The sequence below is a fragment of the Paecilomyces variotii genome, assembly GCF_004022145.1.
Source record: "Paecilomyces variotii strain CBS 101075 chromosome Unknown C8Q69scaffold_8, whole genome shotgun sequence".
NCBI classification, from domain to species: Eukaryota; Fungi; Ascomycota; class Eurotiomycetes; order Eurotiales; family Thermoascaceae; genus Paecilomyces; species Paecilomyces variotii.
The window spans coordinates 93,271-120,141 of record NW_021167147.1 but is presented as its reverse complement, the minus strand read 5'-3'; the positions used below and the strand labels follow the sequence as shown (position 1 = coordinate 120,141).

The 26,871-nt window shown below is 48.9% G+C and overlaps 7 protein-coding genes across 7 annotated transcripts; 4 read left to right on the top strand and 3 right to left on the bottom strand.

The window, feature by feature from the left end:
• Positions 1-1,503: 1,503 nt before the first annotated feature.
• C8Q69DRAFT_404951 (FAD binding domain-containing protein) lies at positions 1,504-6,152 on the top strand (the record flags this gene model as incomplete). Its single annotated transcript, XM_028628054.1, has 9 exons — positions 1,504-2,154; positions 2,205-2,498; positions 2,553-3,508; positions 4,035-4,173; positions 4,305-4,370; positions 4,579-4,698; positions 4,792-4,928; positions 5,787-5,942; positions 6,086-6,152. The coding sequence occupies 9 exons, from the start codon at positions 1,504-1,506 to the stop codon at positions 6,150-6,152; spliced, it is 2,586 nt and encodes an 861-aa protein (XP_028483517.1).
• A 235-nt stretch (positions 6,153-6,387) lies between these two features.
• C8Q69DRAFT_522277 (hypothetical protein) lies at positions 6,388-8,317 on the bottom strand (the record flags this gene model as incomplete). The annotated part of the gene is made up of 7 exons (XM_028633540.1): positions 6,388-7,049; positions 7,136-7,212; positions 7,307-7,365; positions 7,415-7,684; positions 7,751-7,783; positions 7,861-7,996; positions 8,238-8,317. The coding sequence occupies 7 exons, from the start codon at positions 8,315-8,317 to the stop codon at positions 6,874-6,876; spliced, it is 831 nt and encodes a 276-aa protein (XP_028483516.1). The 3' UTR covers positions 6,388-6,873.
• A 2,961-nt stretch (positions 8,318-11,278) lies between these two features.
• C8Q69DRAFT_307211 (DASH complex subunit Dad1-domain-containing protein) lies at positions 11,279-12,528 on the top strand. Its single transcript, XM_028627218.1, has 3 exons — positions 11,279-11,538; positions 12,027-12,089; positions 12,210-12,528. Exons 1-3 carry the CDS (start codon positions 11,452-11,454, stop codon positions 12,399-12,401), a joined length of 342 nt encoding a protein of 113 aa, XP_028483515.1. The 5' UTR covers positions 11,279-11,451; the 3' UTR covers positions 12,402-12,528.
• Positions 12,529-13,095: 567 nt separating this feature from the next.
• Positions 13,096-14,105, bottom strand: C8Q69DRAFT_445786 (protein rho4; the record flags this gene model as incomplete). The annotated part of the gene is made up of 3 exons (XM_028629087.1): positions 13,096-13,479; positions 13,540-13,743; positions 13,809-14,105. The coding sequence occupies 3 exons, from the start codon at positions 14,103-14,105 to the stop codon at positions 13,096-13,098; spliced, it is 885 nt and encodes a 294-aa protein (XP_028483514.1).
• Positions 14,106-16,261: 2,156 nt separating this feature from the next.
• C8Q69DRAFT_471768 (sphingoid base-phosphate phosphatase) lies at positions 16,262-19,095 on the top strand. The gene is made up of 5 exons (XM_028630939.1): positions 16,262-16,787; positions 16,892-17,108; positions 17,184-17,954; positions 18,009-18,541; positions 18,615-19,095. Exons 1-5 carry the CDS (start codon positions 16,733-16,735, stop codon positions 18,689-18,691), a joined length of 1,653 nt encoding a protein of 550 aa, XP_028483513.1. The 5' UTR covers positions 16,262-16,732; the 3' UTR covers positions 18,692-19,095.
• A 4,224-nt stretch (positions 19,096-23,319) lies between these two features.
• C8Q69DRAFT_405224 (hypothetical protein) lies at positions 23,320-23,928 on the top strand (the record flags this gene model as incomplete). The annotated part of the gene is made up of 1 exon (XM_028628067.1): positions 23,320-23,928. The coding sequence occupies one exon, from the start codon at positions 23,320-23,322 to the stop codon at positions 23,926-23,928; it is 609 nt and encodes a 202-aa protein (XP_028483512.1).
• A 1,066-nt stretch (positions 23,929-24,994) lies between these two features.
• C8Q69DRAFT_471760 (endo-1,3(4)-beta-glucanase) lies at positions 24,995-26,798 on the bottom strand. The gene has a single exon (XM_028630938.1). The coding sequence runs from the start codon at positions 26,418-26,420 to the stop codon at positions 25,167-25,169; it is 1,254 nt and encodes a 417-aa protein (XP_028483511.1). The 5' UTR covers positions 26,421-26,798; the 3' UTR covers positions 24,995-25,166.
• Between the last annotated feature and the right edge of the window lie 73 nt (positions 26,799-26,871).

The window sequence follows — 26,871 nt, the reverse complement described above, 5'->3', positions numbered from 1 at the left end:
GACATAAGCTTACTAAACTTGCCAACAGTACTAGGCGACGTCACACTTGAAGTGTTTACAAAAACTAATGCATAAAGTAGTCCATTTTGTCATCTCATTATCTGCGCTTAGCTTCTTGTAGGTATTTGCGAGGCGTCAAATTTTCCAGTATAGTATCGTCACTCTATTGGTTGATGGTATTCTGCAAGAACTGAGGAAGGCTCAGGTTGTTTTTCAGCAAATCAGTACTAGAGCGCAGATCCTAAGGGGATAAGTCCAGCTGTAGTTTCTGGTTACACATATTGGAGTACTAATACGACTCGATACAGATACCCCCAGTCTGGAATCTATGAATGAAAAAATGGCACTGTGGGTCTAAAAGGATGGCGCTACTACAATACACTATTCATATCTGATATAGACATTTTCCATTGTCGTGTTGAGCGTTTGGCTGGTCCCAGATACTCTATCAACTTCCTGCGCATCCGATCTTACAAAAAAGCCAGTGAACAGGGCCACCCAGTCCTGTATTGATAGATCCGAAGAAAACTCAATGTCTTCACTCGTTGGCTAGCATTTTGTTGGTGATACTATACATGTAAACGGACTTCCTGTTTCAGGTTTTTTAACTCCTTATACATACAATTATACAGATATTGTTGCTACTGGAAAGGAGATCGAAATGTGCAGTATTAGATATCAGCTAGACATCAGCATGACAGGTTAAGTAGCTACGGCAAGTGTAGCAGGTACCGAGTTCACCGGCAAACCGAGTCTCTATATAAGATAGCCCATATGTTTTAGTCTCCACAAGTGACGTGCGATATGCGCCATTGTTGATCGCAGTCCCTGTTCATCCATTACCTAGGTATGCACTTCGCAAATCAACTAGGCCGGGTCTATCCGGGAACAGAAACGGCACATCTCTTAAGAGGCCATAGACGCAGCGAACCCCAGTCAGCCGACAATACCAGCCGATCAACCGATCTAGAAGACAGAGTTGGCGGCAGAGAAGAAGTAAGTCTGTCGAAGAGTTCGGGGAGGAGACTCGGCGAGGTTGCACATACATGGTTTACCCCGGACAAATCACGTGCAGCACTCCACTTGCCGACTTTCTATCCGCATGTGGGGATCCTGCGCTGATGTGAGCATCAACAAGGCTCGGAATGAACCACGGCATTCTCAACCCCCGCAAAAGAGCGAGATTCTTTTTGCCTGGGCTCATGGCATAATCAAGGATTCGTTGAGCTTGATACGCGGTGGGGTCAATGAATGCCGTTATAGCTCTCCGTTCTGTTGTTTCCCACCTTTTCGGTCCAGCTAGCCATGAGGAGCTGTCGTATATTAAAGATGACAATACTGCACGAAATGTCTTCTTTTCCCTTCACGGCCTTCATATATTACCCTACCTGATACTGCGATCCTTAATGCGATTATAGTTCTCCTTTCTTAGAATCCCAATAGTGTGGTTGGCCTTAGTTTCTCTCTCCCCCGTTTTCTTGCTTCCAAGTGTCATCCATAGATATGACCGGTCCCAAAGACCAATATGACATCGTCATTGTGGGCGCGGGCCCTGTAGGGCTCCTTCTCTCACTGTGTCTGTCTAGATGGGGTTACAAAGTCAAGCACATCGATAACCGCCCCGTACCTACCACTACGGGTCGCGCAGATGGCATTCAGCCCCGTTCCATTGAGATCCTGCGAAACCTGGGCTTAAAACGTCAGTTGATGGCATATGAGCCGGCAAAGGTCTATGATGTCGCATTCTGGGACCCTCTCCCTGCTGGTAAAGGCATCCACCGCACCGGAACCTGGCCCAGCTGCCCGCGATTCATTGACACGAGATATCCGTTTACCGCCCTTATCCACCAGGGCAAAATCGAAAGGATGTTCTTGGCCGAGATCGAAAAAGCTGGAACCACCGTCCAGCGTCCTTGGACCATTATTCGCTTCGACAATGATGGCAAGGACGAGGCATATCCTGTCGAAGTGGATCTCAAGAATCTCGACACAAACGTCATTGAGACTATCCGGACAAAGTACCTCTTCAGCGGAGAAGGAGCCCGGAGTTTCGTTCGTGAAAAGCTTGGAATTCAGATACGCCACAAGGATCCGATCTCCCACGTGTGGGGTGTTATGGACGGGGTGGTCCGGACAGATTTCCCCGATATCAAGGTATGTCAGAAAACGCGATTAGGTAAATCTTGTTCTAATAAGCTCCTTAGACAAAATGCACCATCCACTCGGATAGCGGTTCCATCATGGTTATCCCCCGTGAAGAGAATATGGTGCGACTCTATGTCCAGATTGCTTCTTCGACAGACCCGGACTTTAACCCCAGGAAAACGGCCACGGTTGAGGAAGTGCAAGCTGCCGCAAAGAAGATTCTTCGCCCTTATTACCTTGAATGGGATCGTGTAGAGTGGTACTCAGTATATCCTATTGGACAGGGAATCGCAGAGAGGTATACGCTAGACAACCGTGTCTTCATGGGCGGAGATGCCTGCCACACCCACAGCGTAAGCATTTACCGTTTCTGCCTTCTGAAGATTCATGCTAAAATATCTCGTTAGCCCAAAGCAGGTCAAGGTATGAATACTGCATTCCACGATGCTCTCAACATGGCGTGGAAGATTCATGTTGTGGAGTCTGGTTTGGCCGACCGGTCCATCCTGAGCACATATGAGCTCGAGCGTAAACAGATTGCCGAGAACTTGCTCGACTTTGATAACAAGTACGCAGCGCTGTTTTCAAAGCGTCCTCCATCCGCAGGTGAAGTGGGCTCGGCCGATTCCCATGTCGCTCCTGTTGGAGAGGAAGACGAGTTCGTGAAGACATTCAAGTCATCCTGCGAGTTCACCAGTGGCTATGGTATATCATATGACGCCAATATCTTTAACTGGTCCCCAAGCCATCCGGCGAAGTCGCCACTGTTCAACATCCCCGGGGTGAAGCTGCGTGTTGGACGTGCTTTCACTCCTTCCAAAGTGACAAGGCTCTCGGATGCAAATTTTGTAAACTTGGAGCAGGAAGTTCCTGCTAATGGTGCATTCCGCATATTCGTCTTTGCGGGAATTCCCGCGAAGACCAAGCAGGCACTCGCCGATTTTGCAGCAAACCTTGAGAAGGAACGGTCATTCTTGTCGGTTTATCGAAGACCTGATATTGCCAGTGTCTCGCACTTCGAGCGTCATAACCCCCATTCCAAACTTTTCACTATATCTGTCGTTTATGCATCCGACAAGAACGGTGTCGACCTGCCAAATCTCCCCAACTTCCTCAAGGCCTATCACCACCACATCTACGCTGACGACCTTCCGGACGTCCGTGTACCACAGGCTACCTTCGCGGCTCACGAGAAGCTTGGATTCGACCCAGCTAAGGGAGGTGTAGTTGTCACCCGTCCCGACAGTCATGTTGCTTGCACAGTGCAGCTAGTGGAAGGAAGCGGAACGGTGGACGCACTGAACGAATATTTCGGCTCGTTCTCGACAAAGCCACTAGGACTCAACCCACAGCTGAGCCATCTGTAATGTTATAAGCGATATGTATTTCAGAAAGCGCGTGTGTATGAGGAGCTAGGAGAGCGTCTGTTTGCGTAGACGGTTGATTGCCATACTGTCAAGATTCCAAGACACTTGTATTTAGCGAATTTTCGATTTCTCAGCGTTTTAGAAATAGTTATCCAATTTTGTGTAGAGTACCTGTTCGGTCCAGAGGCCACTTTAAATATGGGAGTTGTAGATAACCTGAAGCGCGGCAGATATCGACGGCTTTCGGTGCTGTTCCGTACCACTCCCCACATCACTTTGTCAGAGTGCTCTCATCAACCCGGTGGTACGCAGCTGCCAGCAACCGCCAATAGCATAGCCATCACATCCAGCCTCAGTAAGAATGCTGTCTCTTACACTTTCGGCAGAGCTATCTGGGTAAGTCGAAGTCTGAAGTTGGTCTATCATTTTTTCCTGCAAGGAGCGGGGGCATATCCATTAGTTCTACATCTTTCTGTTCTCCCCGCATCGCGACACCGGCAACGTTGAAAATATATGACATAGCCTAACAGCGGGATATTTGGATAGCGTGACGGATCTCCGTCCCAGTGACACGCAGGAGAACCCTTATTTTTATACATTTAAGGTGCAATGCACTTCTTGTCGGGAGACCCATCCTAACTGGGTCAGCTTCAACCGCTTTGTGAGTACCTTTTGAGCCTCCAGGCCCTCCACAGTCATTTAACCACGCAGCTTTCTGCCCCTTTTTGCCTCCAAGCCGGGGCATCCACTTCATATAATTGATGTTTTTCTAACTTCCTCGTGTCTATCTAGGAGGAGCATGAGATCCCGGGCAGCCGTGGCAACGCAAATTTCGTGTGGACATGCAAGCTTTGCAAGGTCTGTTGCCCCTTGGTGGCTTCTTTAATCGATACTCTAAGAATCTGCCATTGCATGATACCCTATGTTGAAGGGGTTTTATCTATTCTATTCTTGTTATGTTCTCTGAACGATGATTCCGCTTCTCAGAGATCATCAAATCCCATTCTTCTGTGCGATGTTACATATTCACTCCCATGCTGACCGTTAGTTTCTTTTGCATGCTCAGAAAACCCACTCTGCATCCGTGACTGCAGGCCCTAATTCCTATGATGTCGAAAAGAAGTCTGGCCAGAAGATCATCGATATCGACTGCCGTGGTCTAGAATTCACCGAATTCAAACCTGACGTAAGACAAGATAGATCCCCTGCCCCTTCAGAAATATGCTTTCCCATCAGGAAGGTTGAGTGCTTATGAATGCTAAATAATCAATCGCTACAGGGAGAGTGGGAGGCAAAAGGAATCGAGTCCTCGACGCCTTTTTCTAGCATCGACCTCTCGGAAGGAGAATGGTACGATTACGATGAGAAGGCGGGGGAAGAGGTCAGTATCAAGGATATTACCTGGAACATCAGCCGGTCCTGAAAGAGTAAAAAATGAACCAGTCTAAAATTTCTTTTCTTAACTTTCTTGCCTTCTCTGCTTATGTATCGTCCATGCTCTTGTTCATGGAAACGTATTCTGCTCGTTAGTCTAATGGAAGGGAGAGCTCGGAACCGTATGTTTTCCCATTCTTACGATTAGAAACTTGTAGGAGGTCTCATTTTTATGTCTACTGTATCGTATCAGCTTTGGACTGTTTAAAACAGATCAGATTTCGAATAGCAAGTAGTATATATTTGGAAGTTGCAGCTATTGCTTTTTCAAGGGTTTGCGGCATCATGTTGATACCTCAGGCATGAATTGTTGGTCGTTCCTGATTGGCTACAATCAACAGACGGATGTCGAGCCTGGGCCAGCATCATCACATTTTCGCGCAATCCGACATCGCGGCTTTCCCCAGAGTTCCCAGCCAGCTTCAACTTCGACCGGGACGTCTGATTCGAAACCATCAGCAGCGATCTTCTGTGCAGCTGGCCCTCAGCACATCATCGGCATCTGTTAAAGAAGCCTGCGTGTCCAGATTTTCCGGTGGGGATCCAGTCAAGAGAAGCGCGACACGATGAGTGTTAGTTACAGCCCTACCTCGACTCTATGTCTTCCATGCTGAATGCTGCAGCAGTATCTGCTGTGTCTGAATGGATGGCTAACGTGCGTTCTTCATAGTTCCAACCCGTGAACCCTCGGCCTTTCCTCCAGGCCCGGTACGTACCTACATCTCCTTGACGAGCACACGCCGTGATCCCTCCTACCGGCAGCAGGAGTGGAGCAATCGCTTCATCGCTCTCGTCGCAGGTCTTTTTTGATGGATTATTTCTGACATTTTATGTTTACAGAGTTGGGACTGAGCTCATTATCCGCCTCAAGTGGGGTCAGACAGAGTACAAGGGCAAGCTGGAGAGCATCGACTCCTACATGAACGTGCTTCTGAGGGATACGGAGGAATTCATTGACGGCAAGAACACTGGAAGCCTCGGTCTTGTCCTTATTAGGTGTGTTTCTGGTCCCCATTGTGCTATTATACCGTCTGCACCGTATGCTGCAGTCGTCGGAGCATAGATCGACACGGACGCATCCTTCTCTTTATCGTTTCCTTGATCTCGGAAAAGAATCTCGCTGATCTAGTTATTTTTAGATGCAACAACATCCTCTGGATGGCCAGTGCGGATGGCGTGGAGATGACAGATCTGGGTTTGAAATAGAGACGCACCGTCGAGCCGGACACCCGACATCTGTGATCTTCGAAGTGGGAAAGGAAGAGGGAAAAAAGAAGATCACGGAGAATTCACGCAGCTACGGACATATCACAGGAGGACACGGCAGGTTTCAGCGGCTCATGATCCGACAGATGACGTTTTTGGATGATTTGGGGGGGAAATGAAACGCTGCGACGTGCATTGCCCAGCGAAAAAAGACCCCTGGGATATATGCGAGCGATGACAGGACCAAGAAGGGAAATTTCTTTTAGTCCTTGTCGGCTGATATCTTTCTTTACCCTACTGGGCCAGCGATTCATCTCGTGCGATCTAGCTACCAGCTTCCTGATGTAGCTGCATGCTATACCCCCAAGAAGACCAATTAGGCATGAACAGTTATACGCAGCGCCTAAAATATGGTTAGCTTCGAGCATTAGGCCAATTAATGGTTATTGCCACGACTAAATATATCTTCCCCCCCAAAGTAGTTCTCGTTTCTCGAACACATCTAGCAATGACCTCACAATGTGGACCACGCGGTGCAAAAACACAAATAGGTATATACTCTATGATAGATAAGATATCCTGCCAAGAGATATCCGGATTTGGCAACACATAGGACGGCGACGCGCCATCAATCTAATAAGCTATTATCATGAAGGAGGAGGGTGACCATTATTATTAATTCTTGTTACTCCATACTCTATAGCTTGATTGGACTAGATTATCATCTGGAGCGGAGAGTCTGATCAAGCTTTTGTGGGCATGATGAGATCAAATGCTCCGCGGTAGGGTTCTTGAGACTCGGAGCTCCATGTTGTGCCCGAGGCGAAGAGTCACCATGCGGGCTGTGCAGGGCTTCGTCACTGAAGGCAATCATGCCGGGAGAACCATTGCGTACAACTATGGAGATGATTCTATGGTATCTAGAGCAAATCAACGGGGCAGGATTCGCGACACCAAGAATACTATACTCCATAGGAACTCACCGGTTAACGATGACATCTGCAGGAGGGAACAGGCATCCTGGTCCATAGGGTTTGCTGCCTCGGGGCGAATGAACCAGCTAAAAGAAGAAGAATACATAGTAACAGACGGGTATCGCATCCCAAGGCAAGATCCTAACTGACTCTCACGTCAGAGGCTGAAACAGCTCTCACCGCGAGAGATCCTTGACTCTAACAGGGATGAAGCAGATCATCGGTTCGTCAATGCGGTTCTCGAGACGTCGTGGAAAGAAGAGGTTACCTAAATTAGTTACTACCCACGGCTCCAAGAATAGTTTCGGAGCTGCCAGCCTGCTTTCCTGGCCACTTTTTTCTTTTCTTTTCTTTTCTTGTCTTTTTCTGTTTTGTTATTCCTATTCCTTTTCCTTTTCTATTTTTTGCCGCCGCAGGAATGTTGCGGGATGTGCCATATGGTAGACTACCATAATTGACCCAAGCATGCCCGACGAACGTCATAGCACAGCACACTGCGTGTGACTGCAGAGCGGCCCGCGCCACCTTCTCTGTATACTCCGTGGTCGTTACCATAAGCTGTCTTATGGTATTATTATTATCGGATTATTCCCCTCGTTCGGTATTCGAAGTGCGATAGCCTACCTGAAAGACGAGGAACCAGTCCCGATCCGTCATCTGTCTGCTAGGTAGCTGGCTGTGAGTAACTACCTAGCTGCTCATCGTCCTCGTTTCCCTCATCGCTCGTACACTACCATACACTGGTGGTTTGCGTGTCCATATTTGCCATCGCCCTCACCCTCACCCCTCGCGTCGGAGCCGGATACGCAAGCCCGCCCAGCCGTTCCCACGACCTCCCAACCGCGGGCAAAAAGTATGGTAGAGTACGGACTACGGAGTGGTAAGTTATGGTAGATAGATCGACCCGCATATGTGAACCCCACAGTCTAAACTAGACTACTGGATCACTTGGGATCAGGAGGTCAAGCGAACTAGTAGTCTTTCGGACGGCGTACACTCGCTGCCAACGCTCCAACAGAGTTAGACAGACGAATAATGTGGGGGACGTTAGAGGACGTTTGGTGGCGCCTCGTAGTTCGAAGGTGCGGGAGTAATAAATAATAATGCTGACCGTTCGGCACTAAACATCCTGGCGGGCCGTCCACGGGCTGCTAGTATAGCCCACGAGGGATCCATCATCCATGGGACCATAAGGAGGTGTGTGTGTGTGCGTGTGGCTCAACACCGTTAATATAGAAAATAGGCTCGTGTCCCTCCGTCATTCCCTCTGGTCGCATTACAACTGCTCCTACTCTACATCCAGAAGGCCGCGCAAGAAGCAACCACGGATTAGCCACAGGCAACTACCTCTTCGTCGGCTTATATACTTCCTCACCGTACTCAACATCCTGCGCTCAATTATCCTTCTTACACATATCTACCGCACTCTCGAACATTACTACATTATATAGCTCCGTCCGAAATATCTATACTCTACTACTACATTTCTCCGCGTTACTCCAAGGTTGTTACAGTCTCTGCCGACTCAGTGCAGAGAAACAAAAGACAACTTTCCACTACATAGCTCTTATACCGACCTCGAGAGTTCGTCCCTTCTCCGCCAAAATGCCAGAAGGGTCCAAATTTGTCGAGATCCTCAACCCAGAGGAGGATCACCCCATGATGACCGACTTCGACGTCCGACTCGAGGACGTCCTGGCGGACCACGAAGCCCGCGTCCACCGATCCCGCTCCTCCACACAATCGTCGGGCAAGAGCAGTATAGTTCGCGACGAGTCGATATTCCAGTCGCCCACCCGACTAAAGAGGCTCAGCATGAAATTCACCCTGTCCGGGCGATGAATTTCTTAATTTTCAATTCGCTTCGCCATATCGATTTCTTTTTACAAATCGGGCGTTCGGGCTGGTCTCCCTAGTATATACGCGCAGGGGATAGGAGTGTCATGGGAAATTCAAAACATAAATACGGGACACCCACACTCCAAAAAGGATTCAATTCGACTCCTCCCTTGTCCACCTCCAACCGGGAACTCGCGAGCTCTGAGAGACTTGTGAGGGTAAACGATGGGACGAGCATACGACTTTTTTTCATGCATATATGGCTATTATAAAATCCTGACGCTCCTTGACGATGCCTCGCTACGATTGAATTGCTACTTTATTTCGGCCTGACGGCGCTCCTTTGATACCCCCCTACATCACGCTGCGGATGGAATTGCTCTTGCTTGAGGTGGTGGATCTTGTTTTTCTTTGCTCAAGTTTAGAAATTGTGTTTTCTGATTGTTATTATTACCACCATAATTATTATTACAAGAGAGTTTGAAGATTACAGATTACGCGAACAGGTTACCGTATTAATTGCTGGAGCTGACGGGAAATGGCTTTTATTATTATTATTCTGCTGTACATTTAACACAGAACCAAAATTTAACAAAAGAAACATACTTCCTACACTTTTTTTCTCCTCTTCCTTCTCATGTCGCGGGGCACGGACTCTAGAGCAAAAATTTTCTTTTTCTTCGGGATTAGTCTAGTGTAATTATGGCGCTCAAGCCTGCCTGTGCGCCGGTACTCGGAGTGTAACTATCCATGCTTGACTTTGGGACGGGTGATCGCCATCCTGCGAACTGCATAATTTACGAAAAGGGCCGTGTGCGCGGTCGGTCTGATCGCCGTGTCGATTAGAACTCTAGATAGTCTAGCTGGACGCCCAAGGGCATCTTGGCTCCCGTATGCTCACGGGTCACGCGCCAATAATGGTCCATACGGAGCAAGCCAAAAAAAAAAAAAAAAGAAGAAAAATCATAAAACAATCTTATCCTATCCAGGGTTTTCGTTTCTATAATACATACGCAGGATTACGATCTGAAGGAATCTGGGAATCTTGCTCATATTCACTTCCCTTATTAGTTTGTGACTTCTGATACAGCCCCTTCTTTATTATTATTACTTCCCTCGGGTACATAGATAGATAGATAGATAGATAGATAGTAGATTCATTTTCATATCCAGTGTTCCACCTCTTGACTACTGGGTCGTGTCTCCGCAATGCTTTGAATAAAGCCACCAGTAAACCAGTAGACTCGTAGAGCCAGTAAGGTGAGTCACGGAAGTTGTACACCGTAAGATTCGAAACGCGAAAGTAGGTACTTACGTCTCCAAGCCTCCTCCTAAATGGGCCGAGAAAAGAGAGGAAAAAAAAAAAAAATAAAAAAAAAAGAAGTTCCCCACAACTCAAAACCCGAGCCGCCGTAGCTGGTTAGTTAAGTTTTTGAAAAAAAAAAAAAAATTGTACGTAGGTACAGTAAGATTTATAATAATAAAAAGGCTTTAAGCTAGAGGGCAGGATTATTTAATTTATTGGTAGGATCTGTGGCAGATCTGATCTGTGCGTTTAACGAGTAATGTAAACTGTTTACGGAGTACATAGAGTAGAGTCTTTTTCTCTGAAGATGGAGGGAAGAGAAGGAAGCCAAACCAAAAGAGGGAAAACAAATTCCTGACGAAAATATACCATACCACCATACCGCAATCTGCAGCTAATGCTGCAGCAGTCCTATTTTGTCCATGGGGATTATACTCCTGATGATCGAATTACTGGGAACAGCTGGGGTATTATTATTGGACGCGCAACTCCCCGGATGGCCGGAATATTTCATTAAATAATATCACATTCCACGTCCCGCAGCGGCAGAGACGAATCATAGTCTTATCCGGAGCTTCTATTGAATTTTCCGCAGAGGATAAACGGACGTGCAATTACATAGTTAGCAGCGGGTGATGATCAAGTGCTGACTTACCTTACTGTGCTTAAGGCTTATCCGGATTGGCGGAGCAGACACGGAGAGAAAGAAGCGGGGCAAAGAAGTAGCCGAAACATTGCATTTTGTGCATATCGCAAATCATCCGCTGGAGATGGCTGACGGGCATTAAAAAAAGAAAAAATAAAATAAAAAAATAAAAAATAAATGCACGCCATCGACAAAAAACGGCGTCCTCAAAACGTGGCCCCATCAATAAGGTAGCCCACCGACTTAAGCTTCAATAAATAGAAAGACACATGCCCTAGAAAATTTAGCTTCAAGCAGTGCAGTGACCTTGGGAATTCTTCACCGCCCTCGTGAGGGGCATTGCCGAGTCACTCCCGAACTGTGAATCCGAAGAACTTACTACTGAGCACGCGCTGTTCCAAATCCAAGTGCTCTGAGCGCACTGGTGCGAGCTCTTTTCTAATCCCCATCCGGCGTTGTCTTCAGTGGGGCCTGGGGTGATATTATTCTGATCTTCGTGCTCGTTGTATACACCCCGCGCGTGACTGGTCCAATATGTCGACCTCGGTCCCGGGAGAGAGAACCAGGACACCGACGGTGTTTGAACAGCAAAGAGAGGAGTTGGTGAGGGAGATCGCGGTGGTGAGTGGTTCCGTGTTCTCTGTTCCCTGTCTTTGGTGTCCTGTTTCTCGTTTATGTGGTGGCCCCATCTTGGCCATTGGTGAATCTCTCCGCTGCTGAGCACTATTCATTAGATCAGCTGGGCTTCGGAGATATATCAGCTCTTTTTTTCAGCCCATTTGGGATTATAATTCTCGTGAGATCGCCGGATGTGGCTTGATCAATTGGCTGCCGTGTACTCCATCCACATACTGACTGGCATCAATCTGTTCCCATCGTTCCCTATCTGGATAGGATCCCGTCAAGAAGACACTCAAGTCTCATCCTGCTTGAGATCTTATACACCCTCTCCAATCACCTTCCAGACACACGAGTCATTTTATGCTTTCCCCACACTCTATTAAGATTTCCCACATGCAACGCTGCCAAGTCTATAGCTGGCTTCTCCAGTTTTTGCTTTTTTCAAGATACCCAACAACCCAATCCATACTAACCCCATATTCATACAGGGCATGGAAGAAGTCCTCCAGAATATCAATCGACTGAACCGGAATTTGGAAGGAATAATTGCTGTAAGTACAACTTACATTCTGGTTGTATATTTTTCTTATCTTCTTCACGAAACCTCCATTATGCTCCTTCAGGATCTACTTAACACAGAAAGGAGAGATATACTAATTTCATATCTCAAGGTTGGAAACGAGTTCAGCTCTGTCGAGGCACTATGGTCACAATTTGAAAACTTCATGGGCCGAGATGGCGAGGAAGGAGCAGGCGAGGGCCATGCGGAAGGAGAGGCCCAGGATGATCATGACCAGCATGAGGATAGCCGAGTAGAAGAAAGCGGAAGAGGCAGTGCTACAGACATCAAGGACGAGCGATGAATTGCTAGCTGCTGTTCCATCACGATAGAGTTTGAGATCGCCGTCCATGCATACGATCCACTTTGTGTTTTGTTTGAGATACCATGTTGATATTTGAATTCGCCTTTTTTCCACTTATTTATTACCAGGCTCCTTCTGTTTTGATTCTTACAATTGGCTTTCTACCCAGTTCACCATGGGTTGAGGAAAGAAGATAGCGTGATTGCATCTATACATTTTGAGAAACTAAACGCTGCATTGACTCTAAATACATTCATGCGCCACTGAACGCCCATCCCATGCATTCATAATGCCCGCCAAGGTCCCAGATGCTGTGTGACGTGACAGACAGAATAGACGATAGAAAATGGGTTTTGCAAAAAGAAAAAGGGGGTGGGAAAAGAGAAATAATAACAAAAAGGGCTCGGGGAAGATAGTTGACAGGGGCAGCGAGGAACCATAGAAATGATACTTCGCTGGTCGTAATGTCCAAAGAAAAGAAAATGATAACATGACACAAGGAAAGGGTCTTGTGGGAGAATTGTCGGTGAGACGGTCCCTGGAGACATAAAGACATGATCCATAACTCAATAAGTTCGCATCAACATGGCACGTGTAAAGTTGGGGGGTGGATAAAGATGTATGTCGTAGCAACCAGGCTCAGTCGACATGATGGAAGAATGAAATAGCAGCAAAGAGGAACGGCGTGCCCCCTTTACAGAATCTTGCAAGTGCGCTTCTTGATCTTCTTCCTTCCACCACCGCTGCTGGCACCACCGCCACTGGGGCTTCCGTTACTGACATAGCCGCTGTTCCAGCCTTCCTCGACACCGACAGCGGTGTTGACGGCCAGTTGGAAGACTTCGTCCACACCACGCATTTCCTTACTGCTGCACTCCACGTATTTCGCTCCCATGCGTTGAGCGACCGCCCGGCCTTGCTCAGGCGTCACCGGGGTCAGACCCTGAGTTTTGAGGAGTTCGATACAGGTACGCTTGGTGCGGAGATCCGACTTGAGGCCGACAAGAATAAGGGGAGTGGTGGGGCAGAAATGGAGCACCTCGGGGTACCACTGGTTCCGAAACTTAGTTGTTGATCCCTACCATAGGACGCAGATAGCTAGGTAGCTATTAGCTATATACTAGGGTCTTGAACGTACCTTGTCCAAAACATTCTCAAGGGAGACCGGGCAGTCGATGGCGAAGCACACAAAAAGAAGGTCCGTTTCGGGATATGAGAGCGGACGCAATCGATCATACTCTTCCTGGCCTGCAGTATCCCAGAGCGCGAGTTCGACCGTCTTTCCAGAAGGACGGTGGGTGGTCTGTGTGATGTAGTTTTCGAAAACGGTGGGAACGTATTTCTGTTTTTTTGTTTATTAGCCAGGGATCTCCTATCGGGCCTGTCCAAGAAAGGCACATGGCTTACCTCTGGGAAATAGCCCTGCGAGTAGCTAATCAAGAGACATGTCTTTCCACAGCCTCCATCTCCCACCACTACAAACTTTTTCGAATACGATGGCGGCTGGGTGATATTGGTTGCTTCTGACATCCTCCCACTCGACACACTGGTGTTTGTGCTGACGGTGCCGTTGCTGACTCTGACGCTCTGGCTTCGAACACGGCTCTGATGAGGAGACATTGAGGGCGGAGGCGTTGCTACTGAATGGCGTCGAGCGCTGGCGCTGTAGCCGGAAGGGCGTTCGTCGTAGATATCGGCAGACATGTTGTCAAGTGCACGGTCTTCAGGTTGAAGAGGACGAAGAGAGAGAGAGAGAGAGAGAGGGTGGAGAATTCTTCAGCGAATCCCGTTGTCGTAAGCAACAGAACGAATTGTGGATTGTATGTATGTATTCCTGATCCAGCCGTGTCTCCTTTCTGGACTATCTCTCTGTGAGAACAATAAAGTGTTCCGCTCAAAGTGTGTGAAGAACAGGATCAAGTCGCAGGGGATGATTCTTTTTTGAAATCCTTTGTGGAGGTTTAAGATGATCTATGAAGGCTGATATTGAACAGGTGGTAGCTGTTTACCGCGGGAGGGCTGCCATGGCAACGTACGGGGTCGATCAGACGCACGGGCAGCACTTCACAGCTGGTCTGGGGTCTTCCATGATGCCATCGCGGCCCTTTCTGGCTTAATAGCAATTATTTTTAGATGGTAATCCAGGTTTCCTTGCCCTTTTGCTCGTCGCATGGGCCATTCTCGGCCATTTTCTCCCGAAATGTTGTCAAATCCTAAACCAACTTCCAGTGCTCAAGCCAGCTGGCGGGGGATCCCTCATCGATCTCAGATTCCCTCCCCTCAACAACACTTGGACCCGATGGGGTGTCTAATCCTTTCTGAGGAAATACTGCATAAGTTTGCGGTGGCCAAGTCTCACGGGTTTTACTATGTATGGACCTAGTTAAGGGCCACTTGCCATTTTGTCATTCCGACTGTGACCGTTTCCCGCAAACGCAACATTGCAAATCCACACCTTCTCTTCATCCTGAATTTCTTCGTCCAAACATGTCAGATTTAAGAAAGATAGGTACCTGAACGGGAGCGAACCTTGTATTTCTGGAACACTAGTGGGTTCTCTATTCTCCAACCAGGTTCGTCTCTTGGGGCTTTGATTCCTTGGACTGGTTACCAGGTCTCCAGTAGGGCGCGCTCAGATTAGTTTACGGAGTACTCCGTACTGTCTTGGCCAAGCAGTAGACTATGATTAGTTACTCTAAACTTCTAAAGCCACACAAACCAGGGCAAGCCAACTCGGGTCGGGCTGAGAATCGAGCGGTGGGACCCGATTGATGCTGTCATGGATCTGAACTTCTCTGAAGGATGTTTCCGGGAGACCTTCATCCAATGTTTTGGACCTTCTGATAAGAGCAGGACACAGGTCACCTCACCTCGTCGGTCATGTGATTCTCACCTCGCACGGACCCTTTTAGAGCCTACCTCACCTCGTTAAATTCTAACCCCACCTCGTCCCTTAGTTATCCCCTAGTTATAACTGTTATCCTCTCCGGGGGGAGACTATAGTTAAAGGTCTTACCTAGGAGGGGGTCGCTCCGGGTCCCCAGCTTATATTGGTCGGCGAGCTTATATCCTATAATCCTAAATATCCTTCCCGGGTTTTAATAGAGGATTTTAGCAGTCGCCCCACAGGGGACTACAACGTAAGAATTCTGCGGGCAGAAAGTCTCAATTGGGATGTCACATGATTTTAAATACAGTAACCTAAATACAGTATAAATATTAGTAAGCAACAATTTCAAACAAGTGTTATTTGTGTGATGTCGGGATGTGCCGCACTTTACCTAATTGGGGCGAGTTGGACTTGAGCCAGGTGGCTCGTAGTACGAGCCACCTGGATCGTAATACAAGACTAAAAAATACGCTAATCAGACCGCCTACCTTTTATAATTGCTAAGGGTGTCTCAATGAGGAAAATCCCTTATGTTGTAGTCCCCCGTGGGGCTTTGCTAAAATCCTCTAATACCCGCCCGGTGAGATCTTTACCGGGAATAAAACCCCTTTTAACTATTATACTTACCTGGAGCGAAGGGGGTTGCTCCGGGTAAGACCTTTAACTATACTTAACGGGAATAACCCCCGGGAACGGTACAGTGGCTGGTCATGTGACCTTACCCGGGAGGGATTATTATAACGAGGTGAGGTGGGCTTACAAGGCTTGGCGCTTTTTTGGTCCGTGCGAGGTGAGGATCACATGACCGACGAGGTGAGCTGACATGTAGTCACCTGATAAGAGTATGGTCTTTGTTGCACCGCCGTATCCAGTCTTGCGGCCCATTTCGCTGGGCGTCGGGACGGCAACAAAAGAGCACGTGGGAAATACCATATGGTACTTATACTCTAGATCGCCACACCAACACGCAGTACCGGGGACGGCGACTCAAGTAACTTACTCAATCTATCCAATTCCTCGTCATGGTTTTGATGTAAGAAATAATGAAGGTGCTCCAGTGTTTTCGTTTTTGCGCGGAGGAAACACCGTAACCAACTAGGTACTTAGGTACCAAGCTAATCCAAGACCAGTTAAGTAAGCATCGTGCCGCGGCCGCGGCTTACCGGTATTCGACCGCCCGTAAGATTCGAGGAGATCAGCATGCGGAGACCATAACTATCTCAGCCACAAATCTGCGTCGCACGGATATCGAAACCTCCTGACAACCTTTTGGGCCGACGTCCTGTCCCCCTCTAACTGATCATAACCTGTATTGGTGGAGCTGAATTGCAATTGAATGCGCTGAATTCGTCGGCTGTTTTTTCGGACACTGCCCTAGCTCTGCTCTTATGGAGAACAGAGGAAGGTACATCCTAGCCACAAACAGCACGACTGCTTAAGGATGGCTAAGGAGGGGAATGGACGGCCAGATGCTGGCCTGAGAAGTTTAAACCACTGTACGGACCTCTTTATTTGACTTCTGACCGCTGCAAATGTGGTTTTCCCCAGGAGGAATGCTTTGTCGCTAACTTCTGGTCCTTTTTTTCTCTTATGTGGATAGATCAGCATCGATTGCCAAAATGGCGGTACTGGACTCGTCAGAAACTCCTCCCTCTAGTTCGATACGAGACGCCGTATCTAGCATGGTTCCAGGAAAAGATGCGAACACCATCTCTGGACACGTGGTTCGCTATCACGGCAAATCTGGGAACGCATACTTTCTTCATGATCTTCTTGCCGATTCTCTTCTGGTGTGGATATACTAGTCTGGGTCGCGGGTAGGTTTACGGATCTCAACGGGGTGGTTTGGTTCAGTCTGGAGACAACTCAAGATGGATTGACCTGTCTTCTAGGATGGTGCATATACTGGCCTCTGGTGTCTTCTTCAGCGGGTTCATCAAGGACCTATTCTGCCTCCCCCGACCTCTCTCGCCTCCCTTGACGCGAATCACCATGTCCGGTTCCGCAGCTCTCGAATATGGCTTCCCGTCTACCCACTCGACAAATGCGGTCTCGGTTGCTGTCTATGCAATGTACCTCCTGAGATCGCCGGAAACTGTTATGTCCCCGTTGCTCAACACCGTTCTTCAAGGCACGCTATACCTCTACGTCTTCTCCATTGTTATCGGCCGCTTATACTGTGGAATGCATGGATTCTTTGATGTTGTTATCGGCTGCGCCCTTGGCGCCTTTATCGCCTTAGTGCAGTGCAGATATGGGGAAGATTTTGACGCAATGGTTGTGTCGGGGTCATTGAAGCAATTGCTTCTCATCATTTTCATTATCCTGGTTTTTGTCCGAATTCATCCAGAACCGGCGGATGATTGTCCATGTTTCGATGATAGCGTTGCTTTCGCGGGGGTTGCTGCTGGTTGTGAGGTTGCCTATTGGCACTACGCGCAGACGAGCTATTCATGGTCAGAGCCTATACCGGGTACTGTTCCTTATCAGCTTGAAAGGATGGGCTTATTCAAGACCATAGTCCGTCTCACTCTTGGTGTGCTTGCTATCTTCGCCTGGCGGGGGATCATGAAGCCGTCTCTTCTGCGAATTCTGCCACCGATCTTCCGAGGATTGGAAAAACTGGGTCTGATTCTTCCCAGAAGATTTTTCACGAGAGCATCGTAAGTCCGCAACAGAGGGTATGTTCGTGTGTGCCATGCTGACATCAACTAAAGGGAATATAAGAAGGTCCCCGGCCACTTGAAGGATGACGATGTGCTTCCCAGGATTTCAGACATCCCAACAATACTCACTTCTATTCGACACCCTAGACGCAGGGCCGTGTCTGTTGGCCCTCAATCCGAGGCTGATGCATACGAGACATTAGCGTACCGGGAGAAGCGTCGCCGGGAGAGCGTGTCTTCTGGCCAGCCCGGGACCCCCAGTGTTAGCAGGGGATCACCGATGACTCCATTGTCTGATGGCGATCAGAAACCAGGCTTGGCCTCAGTAGGTGAGGGATCTGGCCTTACTCAACGGAAACAAACCAAGCTGGAGGAATACGAGAACATGATGGGCACGGGAACCCCACGCTACAGCCCCGAAGTCGTTGCCACTGGCGAGCGGAGTTCTGTCGTTGCAACCACCCCGTCTAACCCTGCTGAGTATGGTCCAGAGGGTCCTAATGAGGAGGAAATGTTCTCACGGCTATTGAAACCTCGGGTACGGTATGACGTGGAGGTGGTCACTAAGCTTATTGTATACTCCGGTAAGTGATCCTTAGTCCCGCCTCCCCCCCTTGCCCTCGCTATCTTTTGTCTAGTACTGACGGGCGAGACTAGGAATTGCATGGCTGGTGTTGGAAGGCTGTCCTATCCTGTTTGAAATTATAGGACTTGGAGGAAGGGACTTGCAGTGAAGTGATGACGATGCAGCTGGTCTATGGCCTCAGCAGGCTGGGTCAGAGATCTCGAGCCCATGACCTTGGGGATGCGGCACGGACTGTTCATTTTCTTGTATTATATTATCATGGAATCGGTATCTGACTTTCATGAGATTAGATCTTCCTTCCTGTTTTTGGGATGTGGTCTAAGTGTATGACGTCTTCTAGAATGATTACTTTTGTCTGTATCTCGATTTTGTACTTCTCATGTTTCTAATGCGCCCGGAGCATGTCCTGGGATTGAAATTTCCGATGAATTCGCATTTTCCCCTCGATTCACCCAAAATCAAGTTTCACGGTATCAAGAAGGGAATTCCCGTAACCTGGGGATTTCCTGCAAATGGAACTCCCTCCGTGCTCTACTTGTAGCATACTAGCCTATCAGTAACTGTTTAGTCAACGTGGCAGCATCTGGCACGAGCTTTTGGGCGGGAAATCCCGACCGATTGCCGCGTTTCTTTGTCATCACCTGTGGCCAATCACTGCCAGTGACCACAGCCAGCCGCCAGCCTCCACGTGACCGACAAGCGCAGCCGCCCCCCCGGCTTCACCTCACTTTAAATCACTTCGCGGTTCAGCGGCGCTTGCTGGCCTGTCTTTCCACCCAAACGTCCCCGACGCGACCCGCGCCGCAGCTCAGGTAGCTTCCCTTAGCTTTCCCCAGCTGGAGGTACTTTTCTGGCAGCACCCTGCCGGTCTATCTAGTTGTCTCCCACGACAAAACAACAATCTCAATGATGCTCTCCTCGACGGCATCTGACATGTTGCTCTGGTACGTATGGCATTGTGTTCCTCCCCCTCGTCCTCCTCCTCGTCCTCCCCCTCCTGCCCCCCTCTTTATTCTCCTGCTCTTCCTCTTCGTCCTCTTCGTCTTTCTTCTGTAGAGAACTTCGTCTTCATCATCTCCTACATCTGCAACATCTTCAAATTCTGCTTTGAAGACTGCTCGCTTCTCTCTCCTCTTCTCGTCGTGCTACTACTTCTGTAGAGACCTTCGTCTTCTACACCTGCTACATCTGTTTCTGGCAGACACCTCATTTCTCTTCACTTGTTGTCTTGCTACTGCTTCTGCAAAGACATTTATCTTCTTCATCTGCTACATCTGTCTCTGGAAGACGTCTCCGTCCTACACAAATTCTCCTGTAAAGAACTTCATCTTCTACATCTACCACATCTACCACATCTGCTACATTTGTCTCTGGAGAACTGCTCCTTTCCACAAATCTTCCGTAAACATGGAGAGATATTGCTACCCAGAGAAATATGGCATGAAGCCTAAGAGCACCGCCATGCCTACTATTGACGAAAATACTCACATGGAGGATGCACCAGATTCCAACCCATACTCAGACTCAGACTCAGACTGCGACTTCGAACTTGACGAACTTGACCCACAGACTGTGGCCACCCTTGAGGCAGAATTTGGCCCAGGAGCTGCACAGCAAGACTTTGGACTTGATCCTGAATTCGCAGCAGTACTTGACGCTGAATTTGGTGAAAGACCTAACGCGAAGCTCGGCCAAGAATTTGACTCAGAACTTCATTCAGTCCGCGACTCAGAATCTAACGTTGAAGTTGAGTCCGAAGTCGAGTCCGAAGTTGACTCAGTCCGCGACTCAGTCCGCTACTCAGAACCTCACATTGGCGTCCACTCTGGAGTTGACTCAGAACGTGACATTGAAGTTGAGTCTGAAGAGGACTCAGAACGTCACTCCGAAGTTGACGCACGCTTCAATTCTGCGCTCAGATCTGATCCTAACCCAAAGGTCGATCATGATACGGAGAAGCCACCCGGAAAAAGAGATTACCCAAAGTGTGAGCGACCACCGCTTTCTCCACCAGAACCTCTCAAAGTTAGTAAAGTGAGAATCGATGACAGGGGGCTTTTCAAGCGTTACACTGGCATGAGTCTTCCTGAACCTGGACGCGTTCGTGTTTCCGTCTACGGACGACCCAAGCTAGTTCCTCGATCAGTCAACCCAAAGAAGAGGTCTCCTCCCCCTAAAGAGCCTAAGAATAGACCTCTGACGGGCGTGGCGGCTTCTAAATACGCGATGCCAGGATATCGGCCGAGTCCAATCTGGAAGAAGCCAGATGGACCTACTTACAGGACCTACAATACTCGACCTTACCTTCGTGGCCGATATGTTTGCGATGAAGATCGTGACCCACTGGACGTCGAAGCTGACGAACGCAAACGTCGAGCTGATCACCTCGAATCTTTCCGTGAACAGGATCAGTCTGTTCCGGGCGGTTGGCCTGATGACGATAGAATGGAGATCACCAGGGAAATCAATCTCGATAGGGTGCCCCGGCAAATCGCAGATGAGCTGAGGAACATGCCTCATTACGAGCCTTGTACCATCAATGATGAAGGCGCCAACTCGAAAGACCAAATTGCATTGATGTCTGGTGCTTTGAACACGAGACCACGCGTTTCTGAACACGGCATCACCATTCCTTTACATTCTGTCCGAGATTCTTCCAACGACGGTAAAAAGCAAGAGCTCGTGGCACACAATGGGGACTATGTCACCTTTTTCTGCGACAAGGATTGGTTGTCATGTGCGCGTCAAGTCAAGGTGGCTTTCCCTGGTGCTCGTCGAGTCGGTATCGTCGCGATGGAATTTGTTCAAGGCGCCGTCAACCTGGGCGACACGTTCAAACGGCGAGCGCTTAGTCTCTTTGAGAGACGCCACACTGCGGAAGAGAGAGACCGTACAAAGAACGGTCGCCTGCGTAGGGGATCAAGAGGACGACAAACCGCGCGAGACAGAGACCGGCAGAGAAGACGATCGTGGAATTCGTCCAGACCGACCACACCTGAAAAGTACAACTCATCTACTGCCTCGTATTCATCCCTTCCTTCTGGATACCACTATTCGAATTCTGCTTTGACTCTCCCACCACCTGAGACACCGACCGCTGGTCTGCTCTCCTCCCTGAACTATCAGACTTCTAACATGTCTCAACCTCATTTTCACAGTTCCGGGCCATCTTCCTATCTTGAGACTCCAGAATCCCCTGAAATCGAAATGTCAGACAGCTCCGGAAATGAACTAGACAGTTCCGAGATCGAAATGTTAGACAGCTCCGACGAGAATGCCGACATTCATGGATACTCCTCTTCTCTACCGCATACTTCTCCCTTCGCAAGCACATCTTCGGCGAAAGTTCATACGTCGTCTCAATTTGAGATGTCGGATACAGGAATGCCCGGGCGATCTTCTTCATCAGTACCCTTTCAACACACAACCACATCTGCTCCGCGGAATTCCGCACACGCCAAATCCTCAACTGTTCTCACCTACGGGCAAGCCGTTCGGCGAGCTATGATCACTCGGCCCATATCTGCGATAGCAAAATCATTGACACTGGCATCTGTGTACAAGCTGGGTCGCGCTGTCGCTCATGTCACTGGCCGTTCTAGGGCTAAACCCTCTGGCATCACGAAGCCAGTTAGACGTGGTCGCCATACACGTCGTACAAAGGAAGATCTCAAAAAGAAGCTTGAGCGCTTTCCGAACGAATTTGTTGTTCCTTGGTTTCGCCCCCCTAAACCGTCAACACCCTTAGCTCAGCCGTCTGTATCAGCTCAGCCATCCACACCAGCACAGCCATCAAAGGGAGCACCTGAGGCACTTTTTTCACACAAACGGAAAGCGGATGGGCAGATCGTCTCCACACCACGTCTTCCAACTACTGAAACCTCAGAAACTCATCCCGTTCCACCAACTACTTCTCCTATACCACAGCCAGCTCAACCTAAATCTGCCACGAGGCCGCCTAGGAAGATCGGACCTATTCTTGACGTTGGACCACTGCCGGGACTTGAAGAGAGAAGGCGAGAAAGACAGCGTCGGATCGCTGAGGGCGATCGGAAGATTGGACCTGTGCGTGACCTTGAAGGACCACTGCCAGGACTTGCCGAGAGAAGGCTCGAACGACAGCGTCGGTTCGCGGAGGGCTATCAGACGATCGAACCTGACCTTAACGGTGAACTGCTTCCAGGATTTACTACGAGAAGGCTTGAACGGCAGCGTCATATCATGGACGGCGATCAGAACAAAAAGCTAGCGGCCTTGTTGTATCCAGAGTTGGTACCTCTTCCCGACGATGGCGATAGTGAAAAAGGACCAGAAGACTATCCTCTCCCAGAAGACGGCGACGACGAGAAAGGTCCCGAAGACTACCCTCTCCCTGAAGATGAGGACGAAGAACTGCGGCCAGAGTACATCCCTCTTCCAGAGCGCTTAGTGGAGCCAGAGCCTACCGCTGCTGGTCCAGCCCCTTGGCTGCAATCCGATGTCCCTTTTGGGAAGCCTGTCTCCGCTGTTCGCATCTTCAATCCGGAGGCAGTCGAACGAGAACCGACCCGCGAGGAATCCTCCTACGCCACCGTCTGGCGAGACGTCGAGGAACCCGAGGCGCAACGTCAACCTCCAGCTCGGATTTGGCCTGAGGGGCCAGCTGTTCGGCCACTCCCAGCTCAGTGGAAAGATATACTCGCAACCAGCATGGCCAAGAGGGACGACGAGCCTCTGGCAACGACTTTGCGAGGAGCCAAATTGACAAAGATGGATCTCATGACCTGCTACAAACCAATGGCATGGTTGAACGACGAGATCATCAATGGCTACCTCGAATTGATCGTTGCCTACCTCCGACGAATCTCAGGCAATACGGGGCGGAACGAAAAGCCCAAGTACCATGCCTTCAGCACCTTCTTCTTCTCCAATCTCCGTCAAAAGGGCTACGCTGGCGTCGCAAAATGGGCCACGCGTGCCAAGATTGGAGGAGAAGGCCTCCTCAATGTGGACACGGTCTTCATCCCGGTCCACAACAGTGCTCACTGGACCTTAATGGTCGTCAAGCCGTCCGCCCGGACGATTGAGCACTTCGACTCACTGGGCTCCCTGTCGCCCGCCTACGTCGCCCTAGCCAAGGGCTGGCTGCGTGGTGAGCTGGGACAACTTTACGTGGACGAGGAGTGGAACGTCCTCCCGTCCATCTCCCCGCAGCAAGACAATGGCAGCGACTGTGGGGTCTTTCTCCTATCCACGGCCAAGGCAGTGGCTGTGGGCCTCGAGCCCCTGTCCTACGGGGCAGCCGACATCCCTCTGCTTCGACAGAAGATCGTTGCAGAGTTGATGCGCGGCGGGCTCGAGGGGGAGTTTGACCCTGCAGGGGAGTCCGGTGAGTTGCGGCTGTAAAGCCGGGGGAGGTTGGTGCTGGAGGCAGTTGGGACGGGGTTTGGTTTTCTTTTCTTTTGTTTTGTTTTGTTTTGTTTTGTTTTGTTTTGTTTGTCGTTGTTCTTGTTTTTTAGTTTGAATTATGTCGGAACGGAGGGCATCAGACGGTCTTTTTGTACTTTGGGCGTTCTGTTTTCATTAATTTCCTTGCATGTATGTGGATCTGTGTATTAGTGGTGGTGTGAAGGGGCCTTTTTCGGAAGGCACCTCCATTTCTGCTATATGCAGCTCCCTCGTTGTTCTGTATGTAGTCTTGGTGGCCCTGTGTGGCTTTAAAGCCCCGCCACCGTCCATTCCTTTTACGTTTGTTGTTTCTTTTCCTTCTGGCGACTTTCATTGCATGTAATGGACCTGCACTGTTGTTGGGCAATGCGATGGGACTAGACTTCGGTCAGTCCCTCCATTGTCCCGGCTTTGCAGCAGCCAACCTTTGTTACATGTAAGTAGTCGTGGTGGTGTCTATATCCACTGTCCGTTTGTTTTGTTCATCGTCTGGTGTCCTCCGTTCCAGAGTCCTGTACATTGTTTTGTTTTCTTGTGTGTTTCTTCGCGGTTGGTTTTTACTTCCCTGCTGACTATTCTGTTCTTTTCTCCCTGTCCTGTCCTGGTGCTGTCCGGCCGTGGTGTTCTATTTTTTTCTCTACGGGTTGATACCCCGTCAGTTGAGCTTGGGCTCCTGACTGTTCACGTTGACATAAACAAAGCGAAGAGAGTTTGGGCGTTCCGGGTGATTGTTTTTGTTCTTCGGTACTTTTTTCGGTTCTTTCTCAGTAATTTTACTTTTCCCTGGGGGGCCTGTTTTGCTTTTTTGTCCTGCCTCTTGAAGCATGTACCCCGATAGGGGACCGTGGTGCCTTGAAGCCCACTGATACGAATCACAGAGAAAATTCCAGAAAGCATTCTCTTAGTTCCTTGTAGAATAGATGATCTCTACGATATGTAATGGAGATAATGAAGGAAGTTATTACTTTAGCGGAACATATCCATTGCTAGCGACGTATTGCAAGCCTCGAACTCCTCATTTTATTGCGTGTTATGGTTGTTAGGTCATGATGAGAATGACTACGATCTTGCTAAGTGCTCGCGAAGATATTTTCGGTGGTAGAATTAATGCAAGCTCAGAACATTCTGTTTCTAGCAAGTTGATGTAAATCAAGGCTAATTCGTATAGTGCTTTTTTTACCAAGCTAATAAGCTGCCTAGGCAGAATAGTCATATACAACCTCCGGGAATCCTTTCTGCTGGACATCGTCGATCCGACAAGCCACTCTGCATCCTTTGTGAATTTCAATTCCCTCGTTTCCGTCAGACTTGAGCAACGACTCTTCCGGATCTTCCTCCCTGACAAACTCATTCGCCATGTTTGCACGCAAGATGTGATTCGGGTGTCTGCGGTTGGGCAATTCATCAGAAATATCAGCACCGTCCGTGGTGGCATTGTAGGCGATTTCAATCGATTCGATACCCATATAGACGCTGTCTCCCACAGACATGTTGCCAGTCCAATTTCCGCCATCACTCCAGAGATTGATCACTAACATGCTGGGATTGTAGGGAACGGAGTATGTCTTTCTCTCCTGGATGATGCCATCTACCCACCAGCGGGAATTACTCGAGAACCAATCGAGACGATGCGTTGCCCACGAGGTCCAGCGAACGGGAAGATCTACTACGGTACTCGCACCTGGGATCATCTCATCCGTGATGGGGTCGTAGTCAGGCTGATTGGCGTAATGGATGCGATAAGGAGGATCTGAAGTGAGGATTTCGATATCCGACTCGCTTGTCGTGGAATGGTACGTGAATATCCCCGCACATGCACCGCTAGGAGGACTCGCTGACACTTTTGGTTCCACAGATACATCCGGATCTTCGTCTTCTTGATTGCTGACGGATTTTCCCCAAATTGGGGGTTGAAGAATGCCATCTCCAGCAAACAGACGCAGTCGCACACGAACAGAGCAGTGCAAGATATTCCGCAACCGAGTCTCTATCTCCGCCGTAGAAGAATAGTCATCTAGCCTGGTCGTCCGAAACACCAGATTCGTTGCATCCTCATGCCACGGATCATTCGTGATGAAAACATTCCGCTCCGAATTAACAATAGGTACTGGAAAGAGACTTGAACCTTCCCGACTCCAACTCTGAACGGTCCATTCGTCCGCGAACTTTGTGTCTCTCAACAGAATTGGCCTTTTCAGCAAAGGTCCATTAGCTTCGTTATACTTGGCGGCACCAGCATTGTTTCCTAACGGAGAGAATTGGTATTCTTTAGCCAACTCAGGCTCCGGAGGCACGTAGCGAAAGTCCCAGAAACGGTAGTTTTGGAAGTATCCTGGTTCTGGTCCGGAGACGATATAGCATTCGCAGCTTGGATGGTTTGCGTGCACTTGCGATAGGATCGTCAGTACGATGGTCCATAGAGTAGATGAGATTGGGAAATGAGGAATCATGGTTTCTTTTCCGAAATGATAATGCAATGTATCTTGATCATGCAGGTTTTAATGTCTCTGTGCGTGGCCTGGGGAAGTAAGTCTCTATATTGAAAATATTATTATGGAGGAACTGGTTTACGAGAAATGCAAGAGCAGACAGGTCCCAGGGGCCTGTATGGCAAGAACGTTCTGTACTGTCTGTCCAACGCGACCTTTATATTGCCTTCCTCTATTATTTGTATAGAAGTATAATGGACTAAACAGTAATTTCTGCATTCTCATATCTCCGCAGATAGTAATACCCATCTAATATAAATGAATAGATAATCCTGGCTGACGAGATGTAATAATATTACTAGACTAGCTGGTGGTTGATTAATTACTGCTAGTGTGATGGTCGCCACGCAGGGCTTGGCGTCGTGTGACGGAGACGGGAGGAGAAAGCCAGAAAAGGAAGTTCTCCTCTCAC

Bases quoted from the DNA above. Each gene is read 5' to 3' on its own strand.
- C8Q69DRAFT_307211 (XM_028627218.1), top strand. From the start codon at position 11,452: ATGTCGACCTCGGTCCCGGGAGAGAGAACCAGGACACCGACGGTGTTT. The intron at 11,539-12,026 runs GTGAGTGGTTCC...ATATTCATACAG, and splicing joins TGGTGAGGGAGATCGCGGTG to GGCATGGAAGAAGTCCTCCA. The intron at 12,090-12,209 runs GTAAGTACAACT...TCATATCTCAAG, and splicing joins ATTTGGAAGGAATAATTGCT to GTTGGAAACGAGTTCAGCTC.
- C8Q69DRAFT_471768 (XM_028630939.1), top strand. From the start codon at position 16,733: ATGGCTAAGGAGGGGAATGGACGGCCAGATGCTGGCCTGAGAAGTTTA. The intron at 17,955-18,008 runs GTAAGTCCGCAA...CATCAACTAAAG, and splicing joins AGATTTTTCACGAGAGCATC to GGAATATAAGAAGGTCCCCG. The intron at 18,542-18,614 runs GTAAGTGATCCT...GGGCGAGACTAG, and splicing joins TAAGCTTATTGTATACTCCG to GAATTGCATGGCTGGTGTTG.
- C8Q69DRAFT_471760 (XM_028630938.1), bottom strand. From the start codon at position 26,420: ATGATTCCTCATTTCCCAATCTCATCTACTCTATGGACCATCGTACTG.